Raw genomic sequence first — 12,596 nt, 5'->3', positions numbered from 1 at the left:
CGCGGGCCGGGGGAAGGGTTCCTGCGGGCGGCGCTGACCCCCGCTCCTCCTCAGACAGCCCAGCATGGAGCCGGTGACCCTGCTGGCCTTCGTCCTGGCGGTGAGCCTGCCCCTGGGTGAGTCCGCCGGGCCTGGGCGGCCGTTGGAGGGGGGCGGACCCCGACGGGCCGCAGGCCTGGGCCGCAGTGCGGATGTCTGCAGTCCTGGCAGTTCCAGGCAGGGGGACCGGACGGGGACGGCACTGGTGGGAGGGGGCAGTGGCTGGAGCGAGACCTTGCAGCAGGGGTCTGCCTCAGTCTACCTCTTCTTCATTTCAGGCCAGTCAGTGCTGTGCCACGTTTGTGAGTTAGAGAACGACTTCGGGTGCCTGAACCAACGCAACTGTACGGTTGGGGAGAGCAACTGCATTATTGTCGCCATGAGTAAGAGTCGGGGGGGGGTGTCACACGGCTGCATCCACACCGCCCTGGGCAGCGTCCAGCTTGGACGCACAGTGACCACATCCAGGCACGAGGAGCCCTCTGATGCCTCCTCAGTCCAGGAAAAGGAACACATCTGAGGGTCAGACTTCCAAGCCAGCCCAGGCAGAAAAATTAGTGCAGCAAAAGGCTGCAAATGGAGGTGTGGTGCATGTGGTGGAGAGCATCTAGCACCAGCCGAGAGCAACACACTAAGGGAGAGTACCAGGCCCTCAGAGAGGCCACCTTCAGGAGGAGTCTTGAGGGCTGGGCAGGGCCTCACCCATGTGGTTCCATCCCAGCTGCTCGTAAGTGGATCACGAGGATCAGAGTTCAAAGTCAGCCTGGGCAAAACAGCTAGCAAGATCCCCATCTCAACACACAAGCCCGCTAGAGGGGTTCTCCCTGTCACCCCACCTTAGGGTGGGGATCTCCATCTCATGCTGCCTCTGGAAAAAACAGTCTACCTGAAAAGTAGCCACTGATTCCAGTGGTAGAGCACCTATTAACAAGCACGGGTCCTGGTGTGTGTGTGTGTGTGTGTGTGTGTGTGTGTGTGTGTATGTGTGTGTGTGTTGTAGAGCAAAGGACCGAGAGTCCAGGAATGGAACAGTGAGGAAAGCTCTGGCATTGGGTGGCACAGACAGTTGGTCAAGATGAAATATTTGGGCGTCAGAAGAAACTATTTTCATTGATTATTAAGTGGAATAAGTATGGGGGGCTGGGGCTTGAACTTAGGTCTGGGTGCTGTCCCACATTAGTGTTCTACCACTTGAGCCACTGTTCTCAGCCTCCAGAGTAGCTAAAATTACAGGCGTGAGCCATCTAGGTGCCCATCTGCAGTGAACATCTTGAAGCCCTAATGTTTTCAAACGTCTTGCTGGGAGCAGTGTCTAGAGAGCTTTGACTGGAGATTTGTGAGGCTTGGGTCCAGGCTGAGTGTATGCTTTCAAGAACTTGTAGATCAACTGCTCTGTCCTCTCTAGTTCACCCCACAGCTCTGGGTACATGAGGCGTACCCTAAAAGGGCCACAGATGACCTCCACCATTCTGTCCAGCATGGGCCTTTTCAGTCCACCTGTCATCCCCCCCTCCAGGGCCTCTGTGCCCAGGAAGTGTGTGGGGTGTGGAAGTGGGGGACAGGTGCAGCTCAGCCCTGAACCTTGGTACTTCATAAGAAAACTAACTTAGACAAGGGGCAGGACCGGACCCAGTCCCCACCCAGAGCTAAGCCAGGTCTCTTTTTTTTTTTGGGTCGGGGTCGTGGGGCCTGAACTCTGGCCTGGGCGCTGTCCCTCAGCTCTTCAGCTCAAGGCTAGTGCTCTACCACTTGAGCCACAGCGCCACTTCCGGCTTTTATTCTTTTTCCTTATGTGGTGCTGAGGAATCGAACCCAGGGCCTTAGGCATGCAAGGCAAGCGCTCTACCACTGAGCCACCTTCCCAGCCCCTAAGCCAGGTCTCTTGAGGGACCAGCACCAAGAAATTGAGGCACAAGGCACTTTTGTTCCCATCCCTGAGGTGGTGATCATCCAGGACCAGAGCGCCAGGGGGTCACCCTGGGCACAAGGCACCCCTCCACACCTCCCGACCCTGGGGACAGCTGGGCATGAAGAGCCTGCCCCTCCCACACCTGGGTGGTGGCTCTGCTTCCCACCTGTTCTCCCATTCCTCCCCGACACCCAACAGGACCCTAGAGTGTAGGCTTGGCTACAGATGGAAAGGCACCGGGTGGGGGGGTGGAGGGGGGTCTGGGTTTTAGACTTCCACGATGTTTTTCTGTTCTTGCTCTCCTATTAGAGATTTTCCCGCGTTTCTACATCGTTTCCAAGCAGTGTGTCTCTGCTTGTCCCACGATGGAGGTTGCCCTCATCATGACAACACCTACGCCAACCTGGTCGCTTTACAGAGCTGGGGCCAAGGTCTACACATTACAGGAACCTACGCCCTTCATCTTTATACGGTGCTGCAACGAAGACCTTTGCAACGAGGAGGGTCCCAGCCCCAGCATGGTTTCCACCTACCGAGAGCAGACCGGGAGGGCCAGCGAGGAGAGACATCACCCCCTCCTGCCACCCACCCTCTGGGTGCTCACTGTGGCCACTGCCCATGCCCACTGGGTTTGATGGGAACCACAGAAGGGCCGGTGCTGGGCCTGGCCCACGAACTCCCTGACAACTGTTGGAACCTGCTGATTAAATTTGTTTTTCATTGATACCTCCAGGTCTGACTCTCCGGGGTCTGGGGGACAGGGAGGGGCTGAGTCTAGTGGCTGTCAGTCCCAGAACTTCTCAGCTTGATCTGAGCAAGCCCTGTGCCTGGCACCACCTCTGAGATTGGGCCTGGCAACACTTCATTGGGAACCCCCTCCCCGGGTTGATGGGGAGGAAGCACTTCGCCACCCATGAAGGTGTGCTGGGTACTCCTGACCTTCTGGGACCTGGAGTCAGGGAGGGCTGAGCAGCGAGCATGTCTCAGCTGCAGTAACAGAATGCCTTAGGCTGGACAGATACAAATATGAGTGCTCACAGACCCGGGGTGTGAGAAGTCTGAGATGAGGGAACCGCCATGTCCGCGCCTGGTGAGGAGTCTGAGATCAGAGAATCACCAAGTCAGCGCCTGGTGAGGGCCAGGCCCAGGAGCGGCCCTCCTGCAGGCCAGCATGCAGCCGAGGCCCAGGGGCCCGGCTGCTCCCTCCAGCTTCCTTAACACAGCTGACACCTCCCAAAGATAAATGGAAAGCAACTGAATTCTGCGGCTGTGCCCCATTCATGTGTCAAAGCATTCATTAAAGTCTGAACTTGTTACTCATACTTACCAGCTCTCAAGCTGGCTGTCCGTCCTTCAGTCCACCTGCTGCTGGGGCAGCTCTGTAGCAGGGTTCTTGCCAGCTACTGACACTTTGAACTTGGGTGTCCAGCTCCAGAACTATGAGAAATAAATGTCTGTTGTGCAGGCCAACTGATCTATGGCAAGTCATCACGGGAGCCCAAAACCGTGAGGAAGAGTGCTCTGCTCTTGGAGACCCTGGAGCTCCCCTGGCTCTGCTAACGTGGAAGAATCCGCTGAAGAGCTCATAGCTGAATGGGCTATTGGGACGTGGAGCCAAGTTGGAGGAAGAAGGTTCCGGGGCTTGACTGTGCCGGCCAGAGCTGTCCCCAGAGCCCCCGCCACACTTCTCTCTGCGTCCTAGCTGCCGTGAGGTGAGCAGCCTCTTCCCCGACCCAATAAGTGACTGCACAGCTCAGCCGCACCAGCCCTGCTCAGCCGCACCAGAGCCCATGCTGGCCCTGGGCCAGAGGTCTGAAACTGAGCTAGAACGAACCTTGACTCCTTCAGTCGCTTGTCAAGGTGACCAAAAAAAAAAAAAAGCCTAACTTGTGAGACACCAGAGGGCCAATGACCGAGCCAGGGGGCAGCGGCTGGGGGTCTGTCCCCACCCTGCCCTGTGATGTCACACGCAGACATCACTCTGAAAGCCGGCTTCAGTGTTGCCAGCAGGGGGTGTCAAAGGCAGCTGGATACTGGGTCAGGGCCTGTCCCTCAGGACAGGGCAGGCTCTGCGCTCCCGTGCTGGCTGGTGGACTCCTGTTCACCCTCCCTGGTCCACCTGGTCCAGCATCCCTGGCTAGAAGGCCTTCTGGTGTAGCCTACGGCTCGGCCTCACTGCAGAGCTGTCCTGTCCCAAGTGCCCCCAAGGCTACTGGGAGCTGGGAAGGAGGAAGCTGGGCCATCCCTGTGCACCCAGGGGCTGCTTCACTTCTGCAAAAGACCAGGTGTGCCTCCTGCAGAACGCAGGTGCTTCTGGCTCAGGCTGGCCAGACTGGATGGAGCTGGTAGAGCTGGCTAGCCCAGGGACCAGAGTGATCTGTGTGTCCTCCCCTTCTGCTGTCCCCCCTCCCCCCGCAGGGGCCAGCCAGGCTCAGGAGGGGGCAGCTGAGACACGTCTGAGAAGGCAGCTGCCAGTGCAACCACTTGGGCATTTGGTGAACTGGAACTGGGATGGCTACTCCAGGGAAGCTGCCATCCGCCCTACCTCTGTCCAGCTGGGCAGAGACAGGCAGGACAGGGGTGCGGGGGCGGGGGAGCATGCTCCGCATGAGAACAAAGGTCGGGAAGGAAAACAAATTGCCCCAGGTCAGACATCCAGAGACCCTAGGAGCTCAAGGCACCTTGGGCTTGATACCTACAGCGTCCTCTAGTTAACCCCCAGCTAGGGGTAATGCTCCGTGTCCTTAGACAAGCTGTGTTCGTTTCTTCCAAGCTCTGTTTTGGGATCTAAGACAATTTTCAATCTCTGTGGTCTAGGCCTGGGTTAGTGTGTGATCAGAGTCAGAGCTGAGTGCGCCCAGGCTCTAGGTTCAAGCTCTGTCTGCAGGCCAGGGTATCCATTATGGAATAATAAGTGGCAGGCAGGAATTGTGGCCTTAGCAGCATCTTATCTCCCCAGACAGCCCATTTCCGTGTCTCCTCCTCACCGCTGGAGAGATGGGGGACTGATGGCAGACCAGACCACCCCCATGCCTCGCTGGTAGCTGGGCCTGTACGGAGATCCACCTTGAATCTTCATCCTCTGTGAGAGGGGCCATGGTTGTATCCAAACCTTCCATTTTAGAATAGCTTCAGATTTACAGCGACGTTGGTGCGGAGCCAGGGTTGTCACATTCCCTTCACCCAGATTCCCCTCGCCCCAGCCCCAGCCACGCGGGCCACTTACTGTGACCCACAAGCCAATGCTGACATGTGACTTTTAACTGAAGTTCACATTTAGCTCTCATTGCCTTCTCTTTCTCCAAGTGTCCCGCCCTTCTCTGAGATCCGACCTAAGACCCGTGTGACCTTCACTCACTGTGTCTCCCAAAGCCTCCTCTGGGCGGTGACCGGTGTCTAATGTCCTCCGTGCTCCCTCTCCCTACTTTGTCCTCCCTGGAGTGACAGCACTAAGAACAGCTGCAGCTGAATTCCACGCCGAGCTCTCCTCCTGGAGGACACGGCGCTCCCGTGGAATTCTGTGTTCAGAAGATGCGTGTCTCCTCCATCTTTCTTCAGGTCTCTGTGGCTCACAGGCCTTTGTTTGGTGTGCGGAGTCAGAGTGCAGTGAGTGCTCCATTTGGCCCAGCCGTGGCCACCGGAGAGCTGGCAGTGCCACGTGTACAGTGCTTTGTCAAACTGTATCTTTTTAAAAATCATTGAATGGTTTTTTGGTGTTTTTTTTCCTTTTTATTTTGGCATAGAGGACCAAAACCCAGGGACACAGGCATGTAAATGCTGTATCACTGAGTGGGATCCCAAGGCTGTGTCTCATAGTGTCGTCCACATAGTCTTGAACTTGGCCCGGAACTGCCTCTACCTCCTGAGTGCTGAGATTACAGGTGTGTGCCACCACACCCAGCTTTTATCCTTTCCTAATTGCTGGTCCACAACCTGGCTGATGCACGATAAACATGGAGGAGCCCACGCAGGGGAGGGAAGAGAAGGCTGAGGTGCTGACCCACGCTGCCAGGTGGCAGAAACAAAGGTCTGGCAACCCGTGACTCCATCCGCATGGAATGTCCAGCGCCGGCCGACAGAGAGCGGCTTGTGGGTTTCCAGGGCTGGAGGGAGGAGAAGCCGGAAGTGACTGCTAGGCACACCTCCTGAGGATTCTCCCCCCTCCCTCTGGTGACCCAGCGCAGGCCCTGGACTCTAAGGCTACTGTGCTGACTCCAGCCCTGGGTCCTCTGTGGAGCCCATGATGTGAGCCCTGGCCCCGCAGTCTGCAGCGGTCCTGTCCACGCCTGCTTACTGCCCCAGGCCCAGACTCAGTTTCCCTGAGAGGAACCAGGTTGTGCTGAGCCTGGGGGTCTTTCGCTAGCAGGCACACCCTGCTGGGTGCCCACTTTCTCCCCACTGGCTCACTGCCCACCACGGAGAGAGCCCCGCGGATACAAGAACGCTGGGAGGTCTCAGGGCACTGGGGCCCAGCAGGGGGCAGGTGGTGGGGTCGTGGGCCCAAGCTCTGATTTATAGGGTGTAGCTGGCCCTTGGTATCTATGGATCCAACTAATTTCTTTCTTTTCTGGTCATAGAGCTTGAACTTAGGACCTAGGCACTGTCCTTGAGGACTTTTTTTTTTTTTTAATGCCAGGTTAGCACTCTGTCACTTGCCATGAGATAAGAATCTCATGAGCTTTCCTGCCCAGGCGGGCTTTGAACCAGGATCCTCAGACCTCTGCTTCAGTCAGGATTACAGGTGTGAAGCCCTGGCACCTGGCAGAGCCAACTAATATTGGACCAAAAATATCTGACCACACACAAGTTCTGTACTTGTCATTTATCCCTACAAGACACGGTGCTGATATACATTTTTCCACAGCCTCTACACTGTATCAGGAATTATAATAACTAGATGATTTAAGGCCCAGGGTGGTGTGGAAGGAAGTTGAGCCTCCAAGGACAGGATTCGGACTCCTGGACACGCACATGGGAAGCCTCTTCCTCCCCCAACTCCAGCCCAGGTGGAAGGGTGGGCAGAAGGCAGGGCCTCAGGTGGTGGAGGGCAGGGGCAGGCCTTGGCCTCCGGCTCCCTGGGGGTCTTGGGGTGGTAAGGGTCCTTCTTGGCACTGGGTGTGAGCTGTCTGGGCTGGGCATCTAGATGGCTGATCCCTGTAGCTGCACCTCTTCCATACCCGATCCTTCCTTCGTGCCTGCCCTGTGCATTCCTGGGGCTGCAGCCGGTCCCCTGCGGGCACGCTGCAGGGGCTGGGGAAGCTGCATTGTAATGATGGTCTTGCCGAGAGAGCCTGGGCTGGAACTGGCACACCACAGCGTGTACAGAGTGAGCTCCTAGAGCCTCCCTAGCTTAACGAGGGGTGGGCACAGCCAGGTACAGCCATCAACAGCCTGCCCCACCCCCACGCTGCGGCCTCTTGGGGTTCTGGACCTGGGAGCCGCAGATCTCTGCCCCAAAAATGGCCTTTGAGATTGAGTGGGTTCAGATATCCTACTTCCAAGGCCTGGAGGAAAAAACAAGATCCCCCTCCCTGATCCCTGATTGTGAACCCTTATCACCTCCAGGGAATCCAGCCAGGGTGGAGGCCTGCCACTCCAGCCAGCCCCGGCTTGCCCGCTCTGCTATGTGGGCGTGTGTCCTCGGCTTGCAAGATTAGGTTCATACTCCCACAGGTAACTGCTGGCACCTTCTCCGGCCTCCTGGCAGGGCTGCTGGCACCAGACTGCGTTGCCTCTGTGGACATAAGTCCCAGCATGTGCCCACATCACCCCTTCCAGTCCCTGCTCCCCACAGTACAGGTCAGAGTCCCCAGCCTGGCACTGACACGTTCGCTGTCCCGGGCAGCGCCAGGCAGGCCTCTGCCCTCCCCAGGGCCTCTCCCTCACCCGTGTTCCATTTGCCCTCTCACACAGCGCCCGGGGCTGGAGACCTGGCACAGGAGGGAGGGAGGGGGAGAACCAGGAGGGGTTTGTTCAAATCAAGCCACACAGGCAGCAACAGCAGGTGACCTGTGACCCCTCAGTCCCGGGCAGGTTGTGTGTGACCCCTCACTCCGGGGCAGAAATATTTTCTGTCCTGAGGCAGCTGCTTGGGGCCCGCTGGTAGGAGATGCCAACCAGGCTCTGCCTGGGCCTCCCTCCTCTCCCTGGGGGGCTGTGTCCAGGCCCGTGCGCTGCCCTTGCCAGCCTTGACCGTCTTGGTCCACTCAACCCACCAGCTTCCAGCCCCATGCCAGCCTCGCACGGGCACCCAGGCCAAGGTCCCAGGGAAGGTCTAGCCCTGTTCCCAGCCAACTTGCAGCAGCAGCCTCTGGGTCCTGCCGTGGCTGCTGGGGGCTCACACATCCTCCTGCCCGTGGCCGGGAGGCCTTGAGCCCAGAGGAAACATGACGTGGGCTGGGCAGGCTTTCTCAGCTGCCGCTGGTCCTCCGCGGGGCACGGAGGTTCCTGGTCTCAGGGGAGGTGATCAGAGCCAGGTCCCCATGGCTTGGGACGGGGCTGCAGATGGGGTGGGCCCCTCCTTGCCATTTTGGACATGCAACATTTCCAAAACCGTGATAGTTCTAGAAGAATCTAAGGAACAAAGTAAACGCTGCTGCTGATGAATATTCCGGCAGAGCCCTTCCGCCTACCCCCAGCACTGGATGTGATTTCACTTTGCCCACTCTGGCCTTCCCAGACCCCACCCTGCCCCCTCCCAATTCCCACAGCCCCCCCCCCCGACCCCCCTCACATCCAGCTCTACTCCCGCCATCCACCCACCTGAGAACAGGGACCCCTCTTCAGCTCAGTCCACACTGAAGGTGGCGGGGGACAGGCCTTGGGCCCTTCGTCCCCAGAGGTGGTCTGGAGAGGCTCCCTGTGGGGCCTTCTGGGCATGGGCCGGGTAGCGTGCCAAGAGAGCTCCAGACAGGAGGACTCTTCTGGGATGGGAGCTTCTAGGCTCGAGGCTAGGCCTGTGTGAGGGCCTGGAGGTGGAGGGGTGGCCTGCCCTGCGCCCACCTAGAAGGGAGGGGAGGGAGACGGGGAGGGGACATGGCACGGAGGGAGGCTAGAAGAGACCAGGGGACTGGAGAGATACCAGAGAACATGATACTCCCCAGCCCTCCAGCCTCTGAGACCACAGCAAGACCTCAAGGCCAGTGCCAAGCGGAGGGCACTTCCCCACAGTACCCTGGTTATCCCCCTGCTGCCCTGCGGGCTGGCGGCCAGACACAGGAATACGGCACAGGCCAGGCTGCCGGGCGCAGTGCGGGGCCACGGCACAGGCTCCTTGGCCTCTACAGCAGCCCAGGAGCCCTTAGGAATGCACAGTCTTGGCCCTGAGGGTCTCCAGGTCAGAATGGGCCCGATAGGCAGGTCCCGGGTGACAGTATGCCCACTTCAGACAAAGGAGCACTGGTCAAAGCCAGCTTTCATCCCACGGTGGCTCACTGTCCCTATTAAAATGGGTTTGGCGCCTCTCTGCCTGCCTGGCACGGGACAACGGCAGAGGGGAGAGGTGGGGTACCTCGGAGCCCCCCCAAGGGCAGGGCTGCCTGGCAGACCACCGTCCATCTCCCTGGCCCAACTGGGCCCAGTGGTAACTGCTGGAGGTGTGGACCCCACTGGCTCAGGGACCACGGAGCAGGAGGAGGGAGCCTGCGGGTATGAGTCAGGCCAGCCCTACCATCCCAAGCTTCTCTTCAAGCCAAATTACCAGGTTTGGCCCCGGCCCCCTCGGTGGCCTTATATAGGAGCCCTTGAGCCCGTGGTTTCCAGTCGCGGTGGACGTCCATGATGAGGCTGTTCCTGGTGCTGCTGTTCCTGGCTGCCGTGTGTGCCACCTTGGGTAAGGCCGCTGGCTGGGCCATGCAGGCAGCGGGCAGGCCCTGGGCAGGGCAGCTCTTGCCGGAGGAGCGGGGAGGGAGGGGGCACCCAGGGCACTGGTCTGGGTGGGGGCTGCAGGAGTGTAGCCGCGCCATTTGGAGGCTCGTGCCTGGTCAGACACCAGGCCCCAGCCCTTTGGGCGTAATGCCTAGCATCTTTCTGCCTCATAAGGAGGTAAAAAGCTAGGCCGAGGGGAGGCACGGAGCCCCTGACCGAGCTCTGGCACAGCCAGCTGACCCTTTGTTGTCCAGGACTGGGTGGGAGAGGGGTGGTGGAGGGGGGATTGGTTCCGGGACACTGGTTTAGGACTCTTTGGGGCTTAACAGGAAGGATCTAGGCAAGATAGAACACCTGGGCTGACCTGTGCTGGCCTGCTCTGCCCTGACCCCGGTGACCTGGTTTGGGGACAGGAATGAGGCTGGGGGTGGGAGGCATGCACAGCAGCCGGTGATTATCAACTAAGTAATTATCATCTCAAGGGTAATTAACCCCATCAGCTTCGTTTGGGCGTGGGAAGGAGGAGGGGGTGGCCTTGAGTGGTCCAGCCAGAGACTGGACACACAGGTAGAGGCTCATTAGCTGAGGGCCAGAGGCTGGCCCCCAGGTCAGGCTGGGGTCATCACAGGAAACTTAAAGAGAAAAGTGCTGGGAGGCCCAGGCCAGGGCCCTGCTCAGGTCACCCAGCCCCGGGCTCGGGGAGAAGAGGTTGTCAGTGTTGTGCCAAAGGCTGGGGCCTGGTTGGCAGGGACACCTTTGTCCTCAGAATGAGGCTTCCCTGGGGAGTTGAGTGCACACCCCTCATTCTTGACAGCTGAGGAGGGGGAGCTGCTGGTGAATGGCAGGGGACCCTCACAATGCTCGCCTCAGGCAAAGGAGACCCCACGGCGAAACGGAAGCAGGGAGGGTGCTTGTGCAGAGGGCCCTGGGCGCGTTCCCTCCCTTGACGGGACTGGGCACTGGTTACAGACGGAGGGTCTGCAGCAGACCAGCATCTTCTCATACAGAGACCTCTTCATCTAGGGGGTTCCGGAGCTCGACCTAGGGAACATGCTCTCAGCCTGGAAAGGGTGTCGTGAGGGTCTGGGTGTGACCGCCCTGGCCCCAGGACCGGGTTTGGGCACCGTCCTCTGCCTCCACGTGACACAGAGGCCTGGGCATTGCTGGCCCTGTGTGGACCCACACTCTCACCGCCCATGAAGCTGAGGGTGGAGAGGGCATGGGGCCTAGGCCATTCCTACAGGGGACCCCTCCTATGTCGCCCTGCACAGGACACCTACGAACAGCCCTACAGGAAACCCCTGGATGCCCCGCTAGGACACCCTCACAAAACATCTCTGTGGTGCAACAGCCACATGGGAGCCCCATATAGAACACCCACAGGACAGGGCGGCAGCGCAGCCGCACAGAGCCCCCTTCCAGAAGTTACCCACAGGTTCCCTGCTGGACCCCGCACAGGACACTCCCCACACATGCACACACCACACCCCCGTGGGCGTCCCTCTAGAGAGCGCTCCTTCGGGATGGCCTCCCACACCCCGCACAGCGGCCTTTCCTGACGCCCCAGCTCCACGCCAGGGCTGCTCCCGCCTCCCGGGGCCGCCATCACCTGGCACAGCTGTGGAGATCCCCCACCCCGACACACCACCTGCTTCGGCTGATGCCCCCAAGCCACTGCATTCCTCCCCAGCTCCTCCGGGAAGTCCACCAGAGCAGCCCCAGAGCTTAGCCGCTCACTCCAGGAAAGTTCCCACTGCCTGCCCTCTTCCAAAACACATTAGCAGGTGTTAACACAGAGCCACCATTGTCCCTTCTGCCCCAGCCCCCCCGTGGCGTGGCAGCATTCTCTGCACGGTAGCCCTGTCACAGTTCACTGTGATTGGAAGCTGGGACAGGGCCCCCACGTGGGGCCTGCCCGCTCCCTCCCCCTGGGAGCCTGGACCAGGGCCTCTGCGCAGCCAGGGCACATGGGGCAGGGACTGGCTAGTTCCTCTAACAGCCTTCAGGGTGGACTGGGCATGCCTCCCTGGCCAGGCAGAGTAGGTGTCTCTGGCTTCCAGGCGAGGTCCCAGCCCTGGAGTCCTGCTGGGCAGGCCTCCCTCCGCCAAGGCAGGAGAGACCGGAGCCACGTGCTTTATACCCCGAGTCTTCATCGTCTAAGGACACCAAGGGCATCTCAACCGCCCCCCACCCCTCCTCCATGTCTCAGACAAGGCAGGGACAAGGGTAGTGAGAAGAACCCACACCTCCTTTGAAGGCAACTCTCGTAGAGCTGCATACTGCTTCCCCGTCCCTTCTGCCACTGATGTGCTCTTTCTATCCAGTCACTCACCCATCCACCCACACTTCCACCCACCCACCTACCCATCCAGCCAGCCATCTATCCATCCACACACTCACCATTCATCCATCTACCCACTCACCCAGCCATCTATCCATCCACACACTCATCCATCCACCCACCCACCCAGCCATCTATCCATCCACACACACACCATTCATCCATCCACCCACTCACCCAGCCATCTATCCATCCACACACACACCCATCCACCCACCCACACACCCAGCCAGCCATCTATCCATCCACACACTCACCATTCATCCATTCACCCACGCACCCAGCCATCTATCCATCCACACACTCACCACTCACCCACCCACCCAGCCAGTCATCTATCCATCTACACACTCACCACCCACCCACCCACCCACCCAGCCAGCCATCTATCCATCCACACACTCACCATTCATCCATCCACCCACTCACCCAGCCATCTAT

At 59.3% G+C, this 12,596-nt stretch overlaps 2 protein-coding genes across 2 annotated transcripts in view; both read left to right on the top strand.

Annotated features, from left to right (window-relative positions):
• LOC105992327 (lymphocyte antigen 6K-like) overlaps window positions 1-3,207 on the top strand; it is a 4,033-nt gene extending 826 nt beyond the window's left edge. The window contains exons 2-4 of the mRNA XM_013025156.1: window positions 55-116; window positions 318-422; window positions 2,258-3,207. Coding sequence (XP_012880610.1) covers window positions 65-116; window positions 318-422; window positions 2,258-2,583 — 483 coding nt within the window. The 5' untranslated portion in view covers window positions 55-64 and the 3' untranslated portion in view covers window positions 2,584-3,207. The remainder of the gene's footprint in view (window positions 1-54; window positions 117-317; window positions 423-2,257) is intronic.
• Window positions 3,208-9,724: 6,517 nt separating this feature from the next.
• LOC105992319 (lymphocyte antigen 6E-like) overlaps window positions 9,725-12,596 on the top strand; it is a 6,626-nt gene continuing 3,754 nt past the window's right edge. Inside the window, exon 1 of the mRNA XM_013025147.1 lies at window positions 9,725-9,779. Within this exon, the coding sequence (XP_012880601.1) occupies window positions 9,725-9,779 (55 nt within the window). The remainder of the gene's footprint in view (window positions 9,780-12,596) is intronic.

The sequence above is a fragment of the Dipodomys ordii genome, unplaced genomic scaffold, assembly GCF_000151885.1.
Source record: "Dipodomys ordii isolate 6190 unplaced genomic scaffold, Dord_2.0 Scaffold82, whole genome shotgun sequence".
NCBI lineage: Eukaryota > Metazoa > Chordata > Mammalia > Rodentia > Heteromyidae > Dipodomys > Dipodomys ordii.
The sequence above is the reverse complement of the archived record's forward strand: the minus strand, read 5'-3'. Positions and strand labels throughout refer to the sequence as shown.